Raw genomic sequence first — 23,221 nt, forward strand, 5'->3', positions numbered from 1 at the left:
CCAGGTTGTTTAGTGGTTTTCATTAAAAAATTGTGTGGCAATACTTTGTTACAATTGGTTTCGTTAATTGAGAAATAATGAAAATTTGCGAATTTTTTTAAACAAAGTGATAACAAATATGAATTTAAATGTGGTTTTGTTAATAAAACAATATTTTTATTATTTTTAAGAGTTTTTGGAGTGTTTTAAAGTGACATGCTTCCAAAAAATTACAATTCCACTTCAGACACCAAAAGTGGTTTCATTCCGAAAATTTTTTTCGTTTTTCGGTTTCTGAAGAAGCTAAATACGGAATCAATTCCACTTTCGATCGGAATTGGTTTCTGTGACATGCCTGTTAATTTCGATCGGTATTGTTTTAGCTTCTTCAGATTTCGATCGATTTGGTGAAATCCGATCTTATTATTTAGTATAAATATGGCAACATTAAACGAATTAAAAGAAACAAAACAAAAACATCTGCTTTGTTCCAGAACCTCAAGAACCTACTATTTTTTACTAGGATACAATTTTTTCCTTTATGTTATCGAAAAAAATAGTAAAAATTAGTAGATTCTTGCAGTACTGGAACAGACCAATAGTATGATTAGAAAACACTGTAGAAGTGGGAGTTATGAAAATATATGTGTATTTTATTGGAAAAAATACCTTGTTTGAGTTATTTCTTGTTTTGTTTATTTATCATTGCTTTAAGTTATCATTCGTAATGTCAGATTCTTTAATTTTTACAAATTTACAACGAAAAAATTATTTGGCAATAGGTCTGTTCGATAACGCAAAAGTTTGTACAAATTTGTACAAACTTATACAAAATGCTGTTCGATAATAAACATTTTCAATAAAAGAGAAATGAGAAGTACTTGCAAGAACTTACAAATACTTTTTACTTGCGAAGTTATCGAGCAGACCTAATACTTTGTTAATAATTGATTTCGTTGATTGAGAAATAATGGAAATGTTCGAATTTTTTAAATAAAATAATAACAAATATAGTGATTTTATTCCAAAAAAAAATTTCGTTTTTCGTTTTCTGAAGAAGCCAAATACGTAATTAATTCCACTTTCGATCGGAATTCGTTTCTGTGACATGCCGGTATATGGGTGAATATTGCGAAAAGACTTGTTTCTGTGTCCCGACGCATTTAGGGTTAAAAATATTGAAAAAAAGTAAATTCTTAGAAACGAAATAAGTAAAACAAAATGTCTTTTAAAGAGGCTCGAAAATCAAAATAAAACAGTCTACATAATTATATGAAAAAAAAAAAATTGTTCACAAGGTGAAAATACTCATTACCGTGGCGTGTCCCATTCGTTTTGTGCGCAAAAAAATCCGATATTCATTAATATTTCAAAATATATTATATAAATGAAGTATGTCGAGTTATTCTAGAAAAATGCACAAAGTCTATTTTAATTTCAGAAATATAATTTTATTTTTATACCCTACACCACAAAGTGGTAAGGGGTATTATGTCTTTGTGCATTTGTATGTAACATACAAAAGGAAACGAAATAGACCCACAGTTCCTTTTGGGGATATACATATAATCACTTTCTGAGTCGATTTATGCGTGTCCGTCCGTCTGTCTGTCTGTCCGTCTGTCCATGTATTTTTGTTCGCAACATACACGTCGCAGTTTTTGTCCGATTCAGCTGAAAATTGGGGACTACAACTTTTTTAGGCATAGGAAGAACGCTATTGCTTTTGGTGAAAATCGGTTCAGATTTGGATATTGCTCCCATATATATTTTCGCCCGATTTCACGTATTTGCTGCACCAAACACGCTATATACGTCCGATTTTGATGAAATTTGGAATGTTTGACTGAATTCGGTCTAGAAATAAGTGTGCCAAATTATATCGAAATCGGTTCCGATTTGGATATAGCTCCCATATATATTTTCGGCCGATTCCACGTATTTTCTGTACCAAACACGCTATATATTTCCGATTTCGATGAAATTTGGAATGGGTGACCGAATTCAGTCTAGAAATATATGTGCAAAATTATATAGAAATCGGTTCAGATTTGGATATAGCTCCCATATATGTTTTCGGCCGATTTCACGTATTTTCTGTACCAAACACGCTATATATTTCCGATTTCGATGAAATTTGGAATGGGTGACCGAATTCAGTCTAGAAATATATGTGCAAAATTATATAGAAATCGGTTCAGATTTGGATATAGCACCCATATATATTTTCGGCCGATTTCGTGTATTTTCTGCTCCAAACACGATATATAAGTCCGATTTCTATGATATTTGGAATGTGTGACTGAATTCGGTCTGGAAATAAATGTGCCAAATTATATCAAAATCGGTTAAGATCTGGATATAGCTCCGATTTATATTTTACATATTCACAGTGGTGTAGGGTATCATATAGTCGGCCCCGCCCGACTTTGATCCTTTCCTTACTGGTTTAAATTATGATTTTGAGATATTTTAATCGTGTCCCATTTTTGTATCATTCTCGTGGGCCAATGTGTTTATAAAGAAAAAAATACTTTAAACCGGTTTTGTGTGTATATGTAATCTGTCCATGTAACGAAAATTCCCTTTAGTTTTAAAAATAATCGACAGAAGTGAAAAATGTAGTCAGTTGTTTGAGAACTGTTGAAGTTTTACAGGCTGTTTCACTATGTCAAACGAAAATGAAAACGAAAGAAAAACAACAAAATTCGTGTTTGATTTTTAAATTTTGTAGTTGTTTCAAAGCAAACACAACATCAATATTGCCATGAAAACCAAATTTTAGGTGTTTTTCGTTCGCAATCATTTTCTTTCGACATAGTGAAAAAGGCCCTTAGTGTTTTTTTGTGCATGTTTCTGAAATTTTTTCATTCCCGTGGTGATTATTTTTCCTTTATTTATATTATAATTTCCAAATTGATGGTATAGGCATGTTCATTTTTCTAGTATGTTATTTAATTATTATTTAATTATTTTATATTTTATAAACAAATTAAGATTTGCACATTTAAATCCAAGAATATTCATGTTTCCATCATTACCGTGGGTATTTTCTAACCATGGTAATGACAAATGGAACACGGGAATGTCATTTTCAATATAAATTTGAGATTATTCAGTCTATGATAACACTGTGCAACACGAAAATTATTAACCATATTCTGACACCGCAGAGTGACAGAAGACCAAAAAAGAGAGAACACGTGTCTCGCCGTTTTTTCGTATCTCATCAACTTTCGCGGTTATAGGCCTCCAAAGGTTTGAGGCTTTGATGTAAAAAGGGTCATTTAGTCAGGACTATATCATCCAAATCGTTAGGAAATTTGAATTTATCTCAAAGGCAAAGTTGTAGCTCTTGCCTTAAAGAACAAAAATTAGCTCTGTTCCTTTAGGTGCAAGAATCTTCAAGTTTTACCACGTTTTACTCGAAAAGCGTTCCTTTACTTCAGACACCATACGATTCATATGGGAGCAGTTTACAACTTTTACTACTTTTGCCGGTTTTACCATTTTCAAAAGTAAAGGAACAGGCCAATTGTGAACACATATAATCCATCAAACTTGATCTGCAAGGTCAAAATCGCCATTGGCAAATTTCTTTTAAAATTTTTTCTCATGTTTTGTTATACAGCTATCAAACCGATCAGATTTGAAGCAAACAACCAATTACAAAAATGTACCTCAATAAACATCTTTCTAGAATATACGGATCTTAATGGCCAAAATAGCAAAACAATTCCGATTTTTATCCTCTTTTCTCGGCTTCGGCTCCATAGATACTAAACCGTTCAAAATTCAATAAAACAATCAACCACAATAGTGTAGCAAAGGCGTCAATAAACAACTTTCTGGAACACGCGAAATGTCTATGTACGGTAATTATTGGTAAAATAGCAAAAATCTTTTGAAAATATCCAATTTTTATACTTTTTTCTCCGACTCTGGTCCACAGATACGGAATCGCCCAAAAATTAAGGATACCGTCAACCACAAAAATTTACCTAAGATTATAATAAACGACTTTCTAGAACATGCGAAGATTCTAGGAATGATTCTTAGTGCTGCAATTCACGAACAATTAAATTATTTTTAACATTCCCCCTGTTCAGGTTTGGAAATAACGAACTGTTAAAAACTCAAGGAAATTTGAAAGGTTTGTTATTTACGGACCTGAACAGGAAAGAATGATCTAAAAAATCTAATTTTGAGGTTGAAGAATCGTTCCTGGAGTCTTCATTTGTTCTAGAAACTTGTTTGTTGAAATCTAAGGTACATTTTTGTAGTTGACTGTATCCTTAATTTTTGGGCGGTTGCGTATCTTTGGATCAGAGTCGGGGAAAAAACTATAAAAATTGTATATTTTTAAAAGATTTTTGCTATTTTTACCATTAAGAACCGTTCATAGATATTTCGCCTGTTCCAGAAAGATGTTTCTTGATGCGTTTTCTACACTATTGTCGTTGATTGTTTTCTTGAATTTTGAACGGTTTAGTATCTAGATAAAACTCGCAATTGTTTTGCTATTTTTACCATTAAGATCTGTTTCTGCAGAGTTCGTATATTCTACACGCAGAAAAATTTATGTTAGAAATATGTTTGGATCCAAACAAATATATGTTTGGGACCGGTTGCAAACAAATTAATGTTTGGATCCAAACATAATATGTTTGGGTCCAAACAAATATATGTTTGCAACATTTTGTAACATATCTCAATTTGATATGTTTGGGTACCAACATATTTTTTATGTTAGAACATTTTTTTCATGGGTGGAGAGAGGATGTTTGTCAACGAGAGTAATAACAGTGCTCTCGCGGCTGTGGATTGCTGTTTTATAATGAAGAGTTGTGTGTATTGTATAATAGAAGACGTAGAAGCGAAGAAGGGGGCTTTGGTGGCGTGTATGCGACAAACTCGTGTGTTTCTTGTTTTGTTGTTGTTAACCAACTTAGGAGGAGAATAAGAAAAGAAGAAATGATATGAATTATATTTTATTTCTTTCTTCAGTGTTTTAGATGCCTTTGTAGAGTCAAGACGGTAAAGTGAGTGAATAAATCAGTGTTTTGTGTTTTCTTAAAGAAATTGTGCTTTTTAGTAAATTAAATGCCCAATACATTTTATAATTGAATCGGAAAGTTGAATGGAATTATTTTATTGGACAAGGAAGAAATCGCATTTAATATTGGTAATTACATACATACTTATGTATATTTGAAATATGGCATATCCATATTTATTTATTACATTACATAATCATTTGATTCTAGATGCCGATTCCCCGCTGATGATTTCAACTATGAGGACAATTTGTTTTATTTCACAACAAAGGAGAAGCGTTCAACTACGTTTCTATATATTTTTTCTTTTTAAAAGTGTGACTATTTACAAATTATTTCAATCAGTTTTTCTTTTATTAAATTGTGTTATGTATTTCTTTGGAATTTTGTATGTACCTATGTGTTTGTTGTTCTTTTGCCTTCCAATAAACAACCTCAACATTTGTGTGTATACTATGGAGATAGCCAGTGAGTTCTTACTGAGAGCAAGTGAGCACACATTTTAAAGTGTTTTACATTGAATTTTACGCTCCCTTGCACTGGTGCATGTGTTTGTTTTTTTTTTTTGTGCCTTTTGGGTTTGTATTTTTTTGCACCCAAACATATAAAATGTTTGCACCCAAACATAAAATTGTTTCCACCCAAATATAAAATTGTTTCCACCCAAACATAAAATTGTTTTCACCCAAACATAAATATCTTTGCACCCAAACATATATATGTTTGCACCCAAACATATATATGTTTGCACCCAAACATAAAATTGTTTCCACCCAAACATAAAATTGTGTCCACCCAAACATAAAATTGTTTTCACCCAAACATAAATATCTTTGCACCCAAGCATATATATGTTTGCACCCAAACATATATATGTTTGCACCCAAACATATATTTGTTTCCACCCAAACATATATTTATTTGCAGACCCAAACATATATTATGTTTGGGACTGTTGCAAACATATATATGTTTGCTGCAAAATATGTTTGGGACATATGTTAGAGAGGCCAATTTTTTTTGCGTGTAGAAAGATGTTTATTGAGATCTGAGGTACTTTTTTGTAGTTGCTTGTTTGCTTCAAATTTGATCGGTTTGATAGCTGTATAATAAAACTTGAGAAAACAATTTGAAAGAAATTTGACCATAGCAATTTTGACCTTGCAGATGAAGTTTGATGGATTATATGTGTTCACAACTTTTGTTCTTTAAGACAAGAGCTACAACTTTGCCTCTGAGATAAATTCAAATTTCCTAACGGTTTGGAAGATATAGTCCTGACTAAATAACCCTTTTTACATCAAAGCCTCAAACCTTTGGAGACCTATAACCGCGAAAGTTGATGAGATATGAAAAAACGACGAGACACGTGTTTTCTCATTTTTGGTGTTCCATCACAATGTGGAGTCAGAATATGGTTAATAAAACATGACTCAAAAAATTACACACAGTGAATTATTTAATAAATTTATTATGGAATTATTAAACATACCATCAAATACAACATGGAACCCTCAAAAAATTTGTTAGAAATGCAGAGGAAAAAATTTCATTTTCACCGCTAATTAATGCTTAAAATAGTCTTATACAACAGTATAAGCCGAACATTATTTGTTTAAACCCATTTTCGCACCTTGCCATTATCGACGCCCAAAACAAGTCATTTGCCAATATTCACCCATATAAGTTCTTACCTTTTCTGCTTCTTTTGTGCTAGGCGGTATCTTATCCATCCTTGTTCAAAATTTAGCTTGCCCTGCTTACGTATTAGAGTGTCTATTAACACCCTGATGACAATACCCCCATTTTCCCGACAATTATTTTAACTATTATTTTGTTTTTACCTTGTTGTTGTTGTAAATATTCTCTCAGCTATTCACTGTCCAATGCAAGAAACTTTGCTGCATCAGATTTTAAGAAAATGTTTTGCAAAATATCTTACTTCATATTTGCCTCATTGTTAAATAAATTCTTAATAAAACTAAACAACGTGTATTTTTAATTAATAGAGGAGTTAAATAAAAAAAGTTAATGAAACAAATTGTTTGGGGTCTGGAGGTACATACATAGTTAAATAGCAATAAATTTTCAAAAATTATTATTTTTCTTGTGTTTTTTAGTGTAATATACTTTTGTTAAATGGAGCGTGACTACAAAAGTTCTCTAATGTCCAGTCCAATTTTTTGTCGACAAATTAAATTGGACTTCCTAGATTCCGAATAATCAACCTTTGGCTGCAAATAGCAGCACATACTCAAAATACCAACAATCGGACAGTACAGTTATATGGGTGCTATATCGAAACGTTGACCTATGTTCATAATTTTTGGTGGAGAAAATATATAACCACCGAGAACCTCCAATGTCAAAATTCAGCTTATTTGGTCTGAAAATGTGGACAAAATCCTCAAAATACCAATATTGTGAGGTGCCGTTATATGGGGACGATATCAAAACGTACACCAATGTCCACAATTTTTGGTGGAGAATGTTTGTGTCCACATGGAACTCCAAATACCAAATTACACATTATTTGGGCGGAAAATGTAGCTTAAATCCCCCAAAATACTGAGAATCGGAAGGAACCTAAAAAGGGGCCTATTCCCAAACATATACCACCATTTTTGGTGGAAAAGTTTAGTGACCACCAGAAACCCTAAGTACCAAATTGCAACTAATTTGGAAGAAAAGGATTGGTTAAATCCTCAAAATACCGAATATCAGGATGTGCCGTTATATGGGGGCTATACCAAAATATTAGCCGATGTTGTTTATATTTAGTCCATTATTACCCACGGACACATACTACGTTTGTGCACATATTCAGAAACATATGTCCATTCGTTAACAAGTTATTAATTTCGCACCGCTAGATCAATGATTTCGACCACTGTGCGCTGGTCTGATTACTGAATATTGTCAGTACGCGTGTAGGGTCCACAGGGGGAGGTTGTTCACATGCTGGCAAACTCCTTTTGATTCGTTCCCTTTGAAACTAGGCGGAATAAAACAGAATGAAACGCCATTGTAAATTGAGGTACTCTTTTCTTCTCCCTGTCTCACCCGCGGGTCTCGACAAACTGTCTATTAAAATAACTTGCGCACTTCTTCGGATCAGTCAGCGTAACTTCGTCAGCTGGGACTGAGATCCTACCTTCCTTCTTTCCGTTGCCCACAATTCACAATGTTGCAACTCTTTAGATGATTTAACCACTCGTTCCGCTTATGCTCACCAATCAACCTACTAACTTCCAGTGTCAGCTTCCTGACTCTTTCGCCACTGGTGTCGGCACGACGAACCTAATCACGCTCATTTGCAAATTCAAGGTGATGAAATCGGGCGGTCTGCTGATGGAGACAATTATGGGGAGATGGGCTGATCCAAAAGAAACGACGGGGTGCCAGGTGACGACATTTGTCAGACCATGTGACACCCTTGCATAATTTTCGTGTAGCACAGTGTAATTATCTTGTGAATGCAGTCCTCGGAGTACAATGGGAGATGTAGATGTGGAGTTGGAGATACATTGAAGCTAAAGAGTAGTTTTGGCTCAACTACGTTCTTAATTACTATTGGGCAAAGTCCTGAGATTTGACGATATATACCTAGTAGAGACGTTATACCTAGTAGAGACGGAAACCGCAGTAACCCCCTCTGGACGGTCTGGCTTTTTATACAGACGGTTCCAAGATGCAGGAAGGTACCGGGGCTGGCGTCTACTGTGAAAGGCTATCTCTTGAGTACACCTACAGGCTAGACAGCAACTGTAGTGTCTTCCAGGCTGAAATCTTCGCGATTTGGAAGGCAGCGGAATTGATAAAAAGTTTGGATGCAGTAATCTTTGAACCGGTGACTATCTTTGTGGATAGTCAAGCGGCTCTTAAAGCCATCAAATCCTGCAACATCAAATTCGATGTCGTAGTGTAGATCAGCCTTGGGAACGCTAACTAACGGCTTTCGGCTATGCTGGGTACCAGGAACCTAGGTGCATTGTGGCAAGATCCATATGGCCGTCTTTGTCAGTCAAAAGAACGAACTCTCTGTTGAACCTGAGTAAAGCTGAAGTTAGAGTAACGACGGGAGTCATCAGTGGACACTGCTATATCAGGGCCTTTACCATCAAATGGGATGAGGATGTTACTGACTACTGCATACTCTGTGAGGAGGAGTTGGAGACGATCGAGCACCTGCTGTGTCGTTGTCCAGTCCTGGCTTGTAGACGACATAGGTTAGTTGGTGTTCACTTTCCACCGTGTATAACTTTCTACTCAACTGTTGTGATCTACAGCATCATCAAAAATCTGAAGTGGCTGGGACAGAGCAACCTGAACGCGTAAATGATGTTTCAAATATTCTGCCTACCAAAATAAAACTTTTTTCCTTCTCTAAAACTATTCCTCCCCTCTTAAACTTTATTGTAATTTATTTGTTTTTTACTTTTTAATAACTTCCTCTTTTTATTTCTTCCCTCTCTCCTCTCTTTTCCATCTCCTCTTTTCTTTACAGCATTTTCCTCTTTTTTTCTACTGGATGATCACAATGCACCGAAAGGTCTCCGAGTGCTCAGTCACAAGTTAGTGGCTGCACATTAGGGTTATGACTTTTTTACAACCTCATATCCCTGTATCATAGCGTGATGAGTTTTGCCATAAGATTACATAAAATCTTAATTATAAGGTAATTCGGAGAAAAAACCTCACGCACAAAATGATTTTAAAATTTGAATTTATCAAAATTATGGACAATTTTTTGAAGTCACTGAAAACAGATATATAATTGAAAATAAACTTTAGAGTCACATGAGATAATTAAAATGACATAAAATTTATTTCTCACTATTTTTCTTCAATTCTGAGAATCGTAAAAATGTCGTAAACGCTTTTATTCAAAAATATAATTTTTTAACAAAAAACAAAAAATTTAAAATTTTTTCAAAGTGACTTTTTTCGCGACTTTTTTAATATTTGAGTGAAATAAACGTTATTATAGTTATTAGTAGGCTTATATTTATTGATTCGTGCAATAAAAAATCATTTTGTGAAAAAAATTTTTTTTTCATTTCATATATTTTTTCAAAAAATTATTTTTTTAAAATCGATTTGTGCGTGAACTTTTTTTATATCTCAATGGAATAAACGATAGCATAGTGATTAATAGGCAAAAGTTCATTCATCCCTGCTATAGGAAATCATTTTTGAGGAAAAATGTCAAAAAGTCATAACCCTACTGCACATCCCCAAACCTAACCTCACCTACTATTGGGCAAGAATAGATAACAATGTTAAAAATGTTTGCCCATCCTGAGGTACCGGCCCGCAGGATCCACTGCACTTTTGCAACCAGAACCTGTTACAACAACAAACATAAACTGTTTCCAAAATAATCAAAACAACATGAGTTAACTTTAACTTGTTTATATAATAAATACAATATAACTAAAACTAACGCTAAAATGAAATAAAATAAAAAAATCTCCACATTCGATATATAGGCTGACTTCCATATCGTCAATTGCTTTGATTTGTTTAAACTTCGTCAAAATATGTCAGTTCCACACTCATACACTGTTCCTCGAAAATGCAACTAAATGCATCAGAAATAAAAATGACGTTTAGAAACACGTAGCTTCGGCGTTAAGAAACATAATACTTTGAAGATTTTCAGTCAACTGGCGATACGGAAGTCAGCCATACTAAGGTATTATTAAACGATACAACTAACTAATCAGAATTGGTGCAACTACCGAACATTTTAATTTGAGATTTTAGGCAAAATAGTTAACAAGGTATAAGAATGTATGCAATTACGAATGAATTCATAGACTAGAAAAATCCATCGGCCCATATGTTTTGGTGTATTTTGAAGAGCGGTAATATTTAAAAACATTAAAATTGCAGTGGCCGGTTGTCGTTTGTAATGGCTTCCCCTGTTGTTTTTATAACTGAAAGGAAAATTTGTTTTGTGTTTTTATTAAATACAAATATAATTTAAATTAGTTTTGTATACTTTTGTAACAAAGGACAAGATAAGGCCACGCCTAATAAATATCCAAAATCACGGAACAGAACATAAATTGGCCCAGCTTCATGACGCATTAATGTGACTTCGGAGCACCACTTGAAAGCCTTTGAAAAAATGTGAAAAAAATTAGATTGGAATAAAATAGATAAAAGTGATTTTATGCTATAAATTGAGTTGTTAACTCAATGAAGGAATCAACATCAGTTGGACACTGTATACAGTAGAATGGAGAAAACCTCAATAATTCGCAATAAACTGCAGGTACTTGAAAATGCCCGAATCGAAAACTTCAAATATCATAAAAACAAGTCTGTCCCTTGGATTGCGAATTATCGGATTTCTAGTAGTGCCTCAAAACAATTAGCAAACTTACCATTCTCACCGACCAGTGTGGATCCATATCCACCAGATAAATCATAGCAAAGTATACTCCTACAGGCACCACACCAAGAAGTAACACCAATAGAACTGTACTCCATTTTTTCAATTTCAGCAAATGTGACGAATAGTGATTGAACAAATGTACACCGAACAAAGCTAATAAGCTACCGGCAATACATTGATGTAGAAATTCGGTTAGGAAATATAAACGAGCAGTCCACAATATTCCCAGTGGTAATGAAACAAAACCAAGTACCCAAATATACTTTTCGAAATTACTCATATCACAGCGTTTGTTCAATTTCACCAACAACCAATGGAAGAATATAAAGGCAAAGGCGGTGAAAGTTATGGCGTGACTTGACGGAAAGCCGGCACTTGTATCACAGGTGTTTGCCTCCAAATTAAAACCTCTGTATTTGTATTTGCTTTCGAATTCCCGCAACCACCAAATTGGTCGATATTCTGGAAATATCCTGAAAAGAAATATTGAATATAAGTATATGAAATAACGTCCACTAAAAGACAACATCAACACTTACCATTTAAACAGAGAAGTGAATACATTAAGAATGCTAGCAGATACCGCTAAACGTACTAACAATTTGTGACTGAATGCTCCCAATAATGGTATCCAAGCGTCCATAACCATTTGCGGATCCAGATAAGTGTTTATGTCCCGTAACCATTGTTCCGTAAAACGCATCCTGCAAAACATTTTTTTATTTTAGCAGGTCAATTTTTGAACTGCAATGTAGTAGGTACTTACTGTTTTTGAATATTCCGATTAATATTGATTTCTAATTCATATAAATACGTCAGATTGAGCGGTATTAACTCCATTATTATATTCTACACTTTGTTTTTATTTAGCATCGGCTATTATTTCTACAACTTTTTTGACCATATATGCTAGATTAATGTCAATATTCAACCCCTTGCACGTGTTTATGGAGTCTGCGCAGAAAGTACAGTCAAGCTAAAGCTCTTAATTTAGGGTAGTTAACAATGACATTAACGGTTATTTTGGTGGTTAAACATTTGAATTTTTTTGTATTGGCATTAAAAACAGACTTTGATCGACAAAATATTTTATTAATATACTTCGCTACCCCGAATAAGATCTACATCTATAAAATAGAGAAATATATGTAGGTTTTTTTTTCTTTTATTGAAATTTATGAACTCATAAAACGTGAACATTTCAGAGTATATTACAGCGTCACATAAAACTAAAATAGGCTACGTTAATATATAGCAAAAGACTCGGAGGCATTAAATAAATGGAGATTTCTAAGGCGCATACATATCTATAGAACGATTACAGATATAGTCTCCAAATTTGGAATGTGTTATAGAATTTGGTCTAGAAATTAATGTGCCAAATTATATCGAATTCGGATGGGATTTCAATATAGCTCCTATATACAGTTCTCGACATATCAATGGAAACTTTTTTCAGAAAACTTAATAGATATTACTTTTGACGAAATACATTTATTCATTAGTCAAATATTCCTGCATATTTTGCCATAAAATAAAAGCTTAATGCGAAATAATAATAATTTAAACCAATATTCATGCCATATTCAGCAAAACATACCTACAACTGCTTCTGCAAAATATCCATTACTTCAAAAGCCTTGGCAAAACAATGAAACTTCCACAAGTCTTCTAAAGTATTTATGATTAAAGGCTACTTTCCCTAATTTCTTTCATTATTAATTCAGAATAGAATCAGAATTGAATCAATGGCCCATTCCCTCGCCTATACTTGATCCTTTTATAATTAAGTGTGACATATCAACGGAGTTTTTCAAGAACCCACATTTTCTAGTTTTGGAATTGGAAAAAGTTATAAGAAATTGTTAATACTTAATATAAAAGGTTGGTTTCATAAGGTCATCATTTCCAAACAAATAATAAATAACTTAATAAATTATTATTCTTTCAAGTTTAGAAAGCAATATTCACATCAAACTTGAGTGGCAGATCCCTGAAACAACTTTGGGCAAGAATTATTTGAATCCAAAAATCATATAAAAATAACAAAATGTTTATTTATAGGCTAATAACACTATGCAACACCGAAAATGCAAACAACTTCTAGTATGCATTTTTTGAAAGTAAATATTGAGACTACAAAAACCCTAGTAGGGTTTTGTCCTGTCAGATCCAGTTCGGATTTTATGGCCTCATCTAAACCGGGCTAAAACTACAGTTTTTAGCATTTATCGGACCTGTATCTCAGAAACGATTAGGAATTTGGCCTTGCTATCTTTGGCAATATTGTAGCCCTAAACTAGTAAAACTTATCTTTTGAAAAAACCACATAAGAAAAACTCCATCTAGGGCATCAAAATCTATAAAATATAGCAAATTTTACATAAGTGCTGAAATTCTGGTCAGTATCGGCTAAACTATTGGGAGTTGAACCAAGTAACATTTTGCAAAAATCTTCCAAATAAAGTTCTCAACAATTCTTTAGAACATTCTGAAACTCTAAAATGCTTACTTCATGTTGTTTCAGCGGTATTTTGCATCATATCTTTTACAACACGTATTTCAAACACAGTTCACATCAACAGTTTATTCTCGCATTTCGGATTTCACTACATTATTGACATTTTTATTAAATCGTCGTTGAAAAATGTACTGAAAACAACGGCATAGAGGCATTTTACAACAATGACATGTTCTGAAGAGTTGTGTATTACATTCCGGGGAATATTTTTTCAAAAGAAAATATTCAGAAAAACTAATGTATAAAATTGTGGAATTTTTGCATATATTTTGAAATTTGAGGCAATAAATGTTGTTTTTCGAGTTTATTATTTCTTCAAATTATTTTATCTTGTCCTTATCTACAAATTTGCTTCGGAGGTCAGAAGAAGATTCACATTGGTTTCAGAGATATAGCCCCGAATTCCTTTAAAAACTTAATATTTAACCATGTTTAGATGGGGCCATAAAATCCGAGCTGGATCTGACACAACAAAACCCAACTACATAGGTCTTCTTGTCGTTTGGGTCTGCACTTTCAAAAAATCCTCAGTTCGAACTGTTTGCACAAGATCACCCTAAAAATGTTGCACAGTGTAAATAAACCGTTAAACATTTTTTGAAGCTTAAGATAAGACAAAATTTTACACGACGAAGAAGTGGCCTGTAGGCATATTCTGTAACTTTTATCGATTGAAAAGTTGTTAAAATTTCTTTTGTTTTTGTAACAACTACAAAACAAACAAATGAACTTGTTATAAAATAAACAATGAGTGAAGTTAAAAAGTTAAAAAGGTACAGAATAGTCGGCCTAGCCTTTGAAAATAACTTTAAACCAAAAAAACCATTGGTAACATAAAAATAGTACATCTTGAGTAAAATTGATATAGGAGCCTATCTCATCATGATCCGACCGAAAAGAGAACTGTATTCTATTTTCAGATGTATTCTATTCCATTTTGTATCTTTAATTTAATGCTCTTTTACAAATTACATGCAAAATATACAATTTTTATGATGTCTATGGCTTCTTTTTCTGAAGTAACTTTTAAAGACCAGTAGTGGGATTCTGTAACTTTTTTTTTGCCCTTACCGTCAAAAATCGGTAAAATAAAAACGCAAAATTATGAATGAAAAGTTGAAATTAAAGTTGACAACACTTGCGGTATCGGTAGGAGTTAGTGACTACTTTATTTTAGTCGGTAGCTCATCGACAAATTTCGTTAATTATCGAAATTATAAGCAAATTAAAATTTCCTCTTATCGATAATTGTCGGTAATTCTGTCGTTAACTAGTTACAGAGTCCCACTACAGGGACTGGTTTTTGTTCTGTGAAATTTTGAAAAATATTCCCTTTATAATTTTTTTCATTTGACAGTTTTTTCCTTTATAAAAGTTTTCATTTCACATTTTCATAGAAACAGAATTGAGCCCCTGCATCCAATCGCATAATTCCGCAGTTTGATATTTTTATACAGACACAAATGTCTAGGTCCAACCAAGATCACCCATATACGTTAACGTGACTGCAGCCACGGTTGCCACAGTTGGTAGAATATTACCAAATTTGGTAACTTTTTATAGGGTTGGTAACTTGGTAACTTCGTTTTTTGTTTGGTAACTTTTTTAAGGTTTGATTGAACAAACTATAAATGCTCTGTTCCAGAACCTACATACTTTTTACTATGATAAAATTTTTTCCTTTCCTTTTATCTAACAAAATAGTAAAAATTAGTAGATTCTTGCAGTACTGGAACAGACCAAATATATTTGCGTTTCTTTTATTATTTTCCGAATGTAAATTTGCGTCAAATTGGTCAAAGGCGAAATACGCAAATATCATAGTAAGGGTCTTTCTTCACATCTATTCCATCTATTTTTTTTTTTGCGAGATATTTCCTTCCATCCGGCTAAAACCTTAAGCATAGCTAAATTAGTGAAATTATGCAATTCCCTGTAGGAATATTTTATACCCCTAACGAAGATAAACTACCAAAATGTAAGCCATGTCGGTTCGATAATTTGTAAAATCCTTCAAAATATGTACCGAAAGTCGGGCGGTATCCTTCTAAGTTGGATAATGTGGCTAAAACCTTCAATATTTGAATAAGTTGGGAGGTACCGTTCTATGGTGGCTCAGTAGAAATAATTTGAAACAACAGCGAAAACTTATTACTAAAGAAAAAGTCGTGAGTTTCTTTTCTAAATATAACTTTCGGGGGAACATATCGGCCTTCACATAGCACAATTACCATGGTAGTGCTATCACACCAACAGTTCGAATATGAAATCCCTTTATAAAAAAAATATTTTTTGTTGCAATTTCCCCAACAAAATAAAGAAAATGTTGACATAACATATTAAAAATTTTACGATACCACTACCTGGGTAATTGTGCCTGGACCTGCAGTTTGATTACAATTTTTTATGGACGGACAAAAATCTCAAAATCGCTTTATCTCGTCGAGATATGAATTTTTGTGTACTACAGGGGTCTACGACGAATATTTCGCGGAGATAGATGCATTTTCTGAAATTCTGGATCTAAAAATGTTTTGTTTGTATACCTAACAGAGACCAAATACTAAATTTCTGCCATGTCGTGTAGATACTGTGGCTATAACCTTAAAATGTCGAAAAACGGGAGGTACGTTCTATGGGGGTTACAGTCAAAAGTATTCGATTTACAATTTTTGCAATTTTTTGTTGCCGTGGCATTTAAAAAAAAATGTATATAATGGATCCATGCAACCCTATACGCGAGAATAATAAATATATATTTTTGCTCTGTTCCAGAACCTGGAAGAAGCTACTATTTTTTACTACGATAACATTTTTTCCTTTATGGTATCGAAAAAATAGTAAAAATTAGTAGATTCTTGCAGTACTGGAACAGGCCATTTGATTTCAATATTTCATGATAATCTAGAACAAAGGCACATTTATATAAGGTAGAAGGACAATCAACTGTATTTTTTACTCTTTTTTTGTAAATTTGCGCTCTGTTCTAGAACCTGCCAGAAGCTACTATTTTTTACAACGATAACATTTTTTCCTTTATGTTATCGAAAACATAGTAAAAAATAGTAGATTCTGGCAATGCTGGAACATAACATTGGTTTTCAAAATGCAGTACCCTAGACAGACGACAACGTTAATTTGCATTATGATGTGCATTTAATTTTAACCTGACAGACAACAGTTTCTGCATTTACGAAACAGCTGTTTCCTGGAAAACAACCGTTTTGTTGTTGCTTACAATGCAAATTGTCAGAGCATGAATATGCTCTCTCTCTCCTACATGAATATGGCCTCTCTTTTACAGCATTGCCATATTGAAATACCTAAATTCAGTTTTAATTCCCTTTGATTTTGTGCATTAAGAATGTGGATAATGCACGAATTAATTTGAATTAAGGCAGTTAATGTAACTTAACGCTGCCGTCTGTCTAGGGTGTAATAGGGTCTACTCAAGAAATTTGAAACACCGAAATTTGCTTTCGGACTGCCAAAAACTAAATACATTGTATGGATCTGTAAGATACCTTAACATGTAAGATACCTTAACATATAAAAGAAAAAAATCAAACCTATTCAGATGACCGCTAGTGTAATAGGATCTACCCCGAATATACCAAAAATTAATAAATAGATTTCCAATCTGTTCTATTCAGTGGCGCATAATAAATATATGAAGTGTAGAATGTATCACATTATGCATCGAGTAATTTCGATGCAAGTTAAAATTAAATTTTAAATATTTTTCATTTATTTCCTGTACATTTTTCTTAACTATTTTGGAAAGATCCAAGGCATATTTATACAAGGTAGAAGTGACAATCAGCTGTATTCTTACTTTTTTGTAAATTTAATTTCAAAATGTAATAGGGTCTACTCATGAAATTTGAAACTTCGAAATTTGATACCATAGAATTCTTCTTTTCACCGTAAACGTGTAATAACAATGACCTACGATAGTTCTGTATGCTTATATTTACATTTTGATTCAAATTGCTTCTATTTTAGAGGATTTCAAAATGTATTTATGTTTTTCCTGAACACATTTTTGGAACGACCCTTTTATTCAATATTTATCTTTGACAATTAATTTTCAATAACAACAATGTTGTTTTTTTGTAAATTTGTTTGTTGTTGTAATTCATGCATTTACCTTACTTCTTACACCATGATCTAGAATATATACATTTTACAGGATTTCCGATGCATAGTTCCATGTGTAGCAAACGAAATGGCATTTTAATTTGTTGGTAACTTTTTGGTAACATTTTCGGAAAATTTTGGTAGACAATTTTTTACCCAGTGGCAACCGTGACTGCAGCAACAAAATAAGTTCTCTTTATTCTCATCTGTCGTGGTTTAGCAAAGGGAAGACTCGCTCAGAGAGACTAATGCACAAAATATTTTGAGCACCACCGGTTTGGGGGTGTAATCGCCGACAGTGAAATTCCTTTAAACATCACATTGATTGCGTTATCGGGTAAAACTGTATCTTCGTTACGTAGGAGTTATGGTTGAGTAAGAGTAAGAGTTATGGTGTACTTAGCTTTCCATATAAAATATAAGATTGGTCATGCTTTACTTATGTCACATATGAACTACAGTGAGCGTCAAAATAAAGTTTACACCTCTCAAAGTTTTTTTGATGGCATTACTACACTGACAACCTTTTTTAGCATTTAGTGGTGAATTAAAATCCCGAAAATAGTAGGCCCTTCCTACGATTCATTAGGGAATAAATGAAGATTACCAAAATTTGAAGCTTCAAAATAATGTTTTCACTTTTGCCAATCGTTATATTTTGTTATTTCTTTAACAAAATGAAGGGATATTTTGGTTTTTGAACTTATTTTCATCACATTCGAGCCTCCAAACAATAAATCAACCAGCGTTTTGGTGTAATCCGGTCCCGTGACACCGCTTTCGTGTAATTTTGGCATTAAATAGGACTCTATTTAACATTCTGTCGAATTTTTTGGTAAGTACTCAATGGATTTGGAGTCTAGAGACTTCAATGAGTGGCCCGATATACTACATAGGAGTCAAATATAGCAACATGTTATTCATAAATATGGGCGAAGGCTTCATATCCCAGCCTATATTTTACGTAAACCTTTGGTATTAGCCCCATTCCTCTAGACTAGGGTCTTTAATATCGCTACTGCAATTTCATAAAATTATTTTACTCTAGTATGGAACTCAACCTAAGAACCCTAGTTTCATGAACGAATACAAAGCAACTCACGTATCGGAAGTCATCCATTAGGTCTGTTCGATAACCCAAAGTTTGTACAAACTTTTACAAAATGCTGTTCGATAACACACTTGTTCAGTAAACGAGAAATAAGAAGTAGTTGCAAGCACATACTTTTTACTTGCGAAGTTATCGAACAGACATATTTTTATAACATCTCACATTCTTTAAATGTGTATTGTATGTGAATAAACGAAAATGTTTTTATAAAATGCATTTTTACGACTATGTTCGGTTGCACATGCGAAATAATCAACCTTATTACGGTTGGCGTAGTCGTGACGTAGACGTTACCGTAGGCGTAGTAGTAAGTTACATTTTTTATATGATGAAAAATGATATACAACGAAAATTTTTGTCTTTTATAGCATGTTATATCCTTAAAAAATCTAAAGAAATACATTCGTAATTCCCAGAACGGACTTCTTGGTTTAAATATAATAATTTTTTTGATACGAAAAATACGACAAATCGGTATTACGTATGGCGTTGAAATACAAGGAAAGAGGCGTGACCGATTTTGTAAACGACAGTTTTTCTATTTATTTGTTTGTTTTATTACTTGTGAACAGAAAAAAACTTTTTGACATGACTGTATATGTAGGTATTACAGCACTATAAAAGTCGGCGATAGCATGCCCCTTTGCGTTAAATTTGAATTACAATTTTCTACTTTAGAGAACTGCAAAAAATTTGTTCTCACACAAAAGTTTTTTGAAATAGTTCGGGAACGGAAAAATGGAAAATACGTCAAAAAACGGGAACAAATGTCAAAGTCGGCGTATCAGCCAATCAGACGCCGGCAACCATGTTACTATTTTTTTACTCGCCCAAATTTGTCGTGTAAAAAGTTTTTAAAGAGAGCGTCATTCAGCACCATTTTTGTTTAAAGAGAAGTGAACATTTTACAACTTTTTTGTGTACGGGAACGCTTTTTCGAGTAAAATGTGTAAAAGTCGTAAAAATTGTAAAAACTTTTTAGTTCCGGAACACAGCTATAATTGGGATATTTTCCGTAAATATGGCAACACCGTCAAGTTTTTTCTTGGGAATGTTGGCATAGTATAGGACTCTCAAAAACTGAATAGAATGGATCTGTAATACGAACACATCAGAAGATACCTTAAAATATAAAAAGAAAAAAAATCAAACCTATTCAGATGATCGCTAGTGTATCTCTAAAAAATCAAAATTTGTTTTTGATTGAATATAATACATAAAACTAAGGGGTCGATTATGCATTGCCACTAAACTTGAGTTGGGTTGTCAATTGTCAGCACAACTGAGATGAAATGTTGTATTATTGATGTCAACCCAACTGGGTTGTCGATAAAAGTGTTATCGATCAGTGTTTTTTCAAACTTGTGAACTCTATATATATTGGTCTGTTCCTTTACTTTTGAAAGTGGTAAAACCGGCAAAAGTAGCAAAAGTTGTAGTCTGCTTCCATATGAATTGTATGGTGTCTGAAGTAAAGGAACGCTTTTCGAGTAAAAAGTTGTAAAACTTGAAGATTCTTGCACGTAAAGGAACAGAGCTAATATAAAAGGCACAATTCGCAAAAAAATATTTTAAAATGATAAGTTCAGTGGAATTATCTGCTGATGATGAAGGAAATGTATAGGACATGACATCTATTAGAAGAAATTTGAGGGAAAGTCGAATCCATTGGAATTGCCATCTGCACTGCAAGTTGAAGCTCATGCTGGAAAGATTTGTATAATCAGTAAATTATTTTAGGTTTAGGGAGTATTTTCGATTGAAAAGGATGCCGTAGTTTACATTTTGGGAACGTTAAAGGATGATTTCAAAGTAAGTTACAGATCAACAGCAATATCCCCAATTTTAAATGTGTGCGCTGCGTTGAAATTTGCGGAGGGAAGCTTCCAAAAGTCCTATGACAATGATTACAACAATTGCATTGCTCAATCTATATTGTCGAACGTATTGAAGGAAGTTGGTCACTTGATAGAGGACAAAATTGGATCGTTTCGAAATTGTCGGAGGAGGAAAAAAGACAAAACAAAAATCATTTTTATTCAAAAACGAAATTCCCTGGTGTTGTCGGCTGTATAGATGGATCCATGTGCACATTGGATTTGCACTCAATTTATCAATTAATATTTCAAACTGATGTTTTCACCATATTTTTGATAAACAAAATTAATTAATCATGCAAATAATCAACAATTGTTAAAAAAAATGTTTTTTTCCTTTCAATTTTACTTCTTGTTTCATCGAAAATATTCACTGAAACTGAGAAAAGCCGGTTGCTAAAAAATAGCCGGTTCGTCAACTGAGATTCGCAACTTTAGTTGAATGTTGCCATACATAAAGTAATGTTGACAACTGACAACTCCACTCATCGATAACAACTATCGATGAGTGCGTTGCCAGTTGTCAAAATTGATCCACGTATGGTAACAATCAACTGAAGTTGCGAATCTCAGTTGACGAAGTGGCTGTTTTTCAGCAACCACCAATTTTCAGTTGCAGTGAACATTTTCGAAGAAACAAGAAGTAAAATAGAAGGAAAAATAAAAATTTTGTTAACAATTATTGATTCTTTGCATCATTAATTAATATTGTGTATTAATAAACTGAGTGAAAATCCAAACTTAGTTCGAGGAGTTCGGGTTTTTGGTGAAACCAAGCCACAGCGGAAGAAGCGTGGAGGTCCATTTCGGACAGTTTAAACAGCCATGGACCTCCAACACGAACACCTGATGTGTGGCAGAGAGTCTGGATTCACTTTAAAGCAAAGTTGAAAAAGAAAATGGGTCTAAATAAAAGAAACTTCAACGCCACTGGTAGTGGTCCATCACAAGAAGTGAATTTATCGCCTTTGGAGGAGAAAACAGCAAATCTTTTGCAAATTAATTTGGCGAAAAATCCAGTAGGTTCAGTTTATGGTATTGTGGAATCATGGGATGAAGATGAAATAGAAATAATGTCAACTGTTGAAGCGGAGCAAGCCGTTGTTTCTCCTCCCCAATGGACAGTGTTCGTCCCACTCCGCGGAGAATTTGCAGAAAAGAGGAAAACAAAACAAATCTCCTGAAGGAGCAAACGGCAACACAAAATGAGCTTTTGAGGACTATATACATGTATAATCTGTACATTTTCTTCATCATCAAAAAATAATTCCACCGAACTTATCATTTTTTGGGACAGCAAATAAAACTTGACAATCCGAAGATTCAATGGTCAGGTTATATTCCAATCTTGGGCTGTTTTCCAAATTTGCTCGAAAACTCAGCCAAAATATTGTCCAGAATACACAAAAGATCGCAAATTATTTTTAAAATAGTATTTTTTGCGAATAGAGGTCACAAGTGTGAAAAAACACTGATCGATAACATGTTTATCGACAACCCAGTTGAGTTGACATTAGCTGTGTTCCTTTACTTACCTGAGGTTACCATTCTAACCATTTGTTACCACTGTTAACCTGCAAAGCGTTCCTTAACCCCGAAAAGTGGCAAAACTGGAAGCAATTTTTAAGAGAGTGAGAGGGGAGAGAGAGCGAAAATGGCTTTCTTTTCTACCACAGGCTACCAGCAAAATTTCTGCAGGTAGAAAATGGCAGAACTGATTTTTCGACTTTTGTTTGACGATTGACCGAAGAAAAAGTCGAACACTGACAACACTAAATTAAAAACTGTGAAATAAAATACGAAAATTGATTTTTTATGTTTTTTCTGACATTGCTGCCGGATCTACCATTTTTCCGTTCCTTTACTTTTCTGGTAAAAATGTTCATGAGAGAGCAATTTTGAACAATTTTGACACTTTTCTCTTTTACCACTCTTACCATTAAAAAAGTAAAGGAACAAAGCTATTAATGGTACAACATTTCATCTCAGTCGCGCAGACAACTGACAACGCAACTCAAGTTTAGTGACAATGCAAGATCGACACATAAAATAAAAAATTTCAAGCTTCTACGTTCAAAAATAACGATCCAACTGACAACTCCACTCAACGATAATTGCTATCGATAATCG

General features: G+C 33.4%; 1 protein-coding gene across 1 annotated transcript; it reads right to left on the reverse strand.

Annotated features, from left to right (window-relative positions):
- Window positions 1–10,435: 10,435 nt before the first annotated feature.
- Window positions 10,436–12,389, reverse strand: G6P (Glucose-6-Phosphatase). The gene is made up of 5 exons (XM_073965821.1): window positions 12,209–12,389; window positions 11,982–12,146; window positions 11,432–11,915; window positions 11,044–11,162; window positions 10,436–10,978 (listed from the first exon to the last, which is right to left on the reverse strand). The coding sequence occupies exons 1-5, from the start codon at window positions 12,280–12,282 to the stop codon at window positions 10,789–10,791; spliced, it is 1,032 nt and encodes a 343-aa protein (XP_073821922.1). The 5' UTR covers window positions 12,283–12,389; the 3' UTR covers window positions 10,436–10,788.
- Between the last annotated feature and the right edge of the window lie 10,832 nt (window positions 12,390–23,221).

This window comes from Musca autumnalis, unplaced genomic scaffold, assembly GCF_047663935.1.
Source record: "Musca autumnalis isolate F117 unplaced genomic scaffold, ASM4766393v1 scaffold_2, whole genome shotgun sequence".
NCBI lineage: Eukaryota > Metazoa > Arthropoda > Insecta > Diptera > Muscidae > Musca > Musca autumnalis.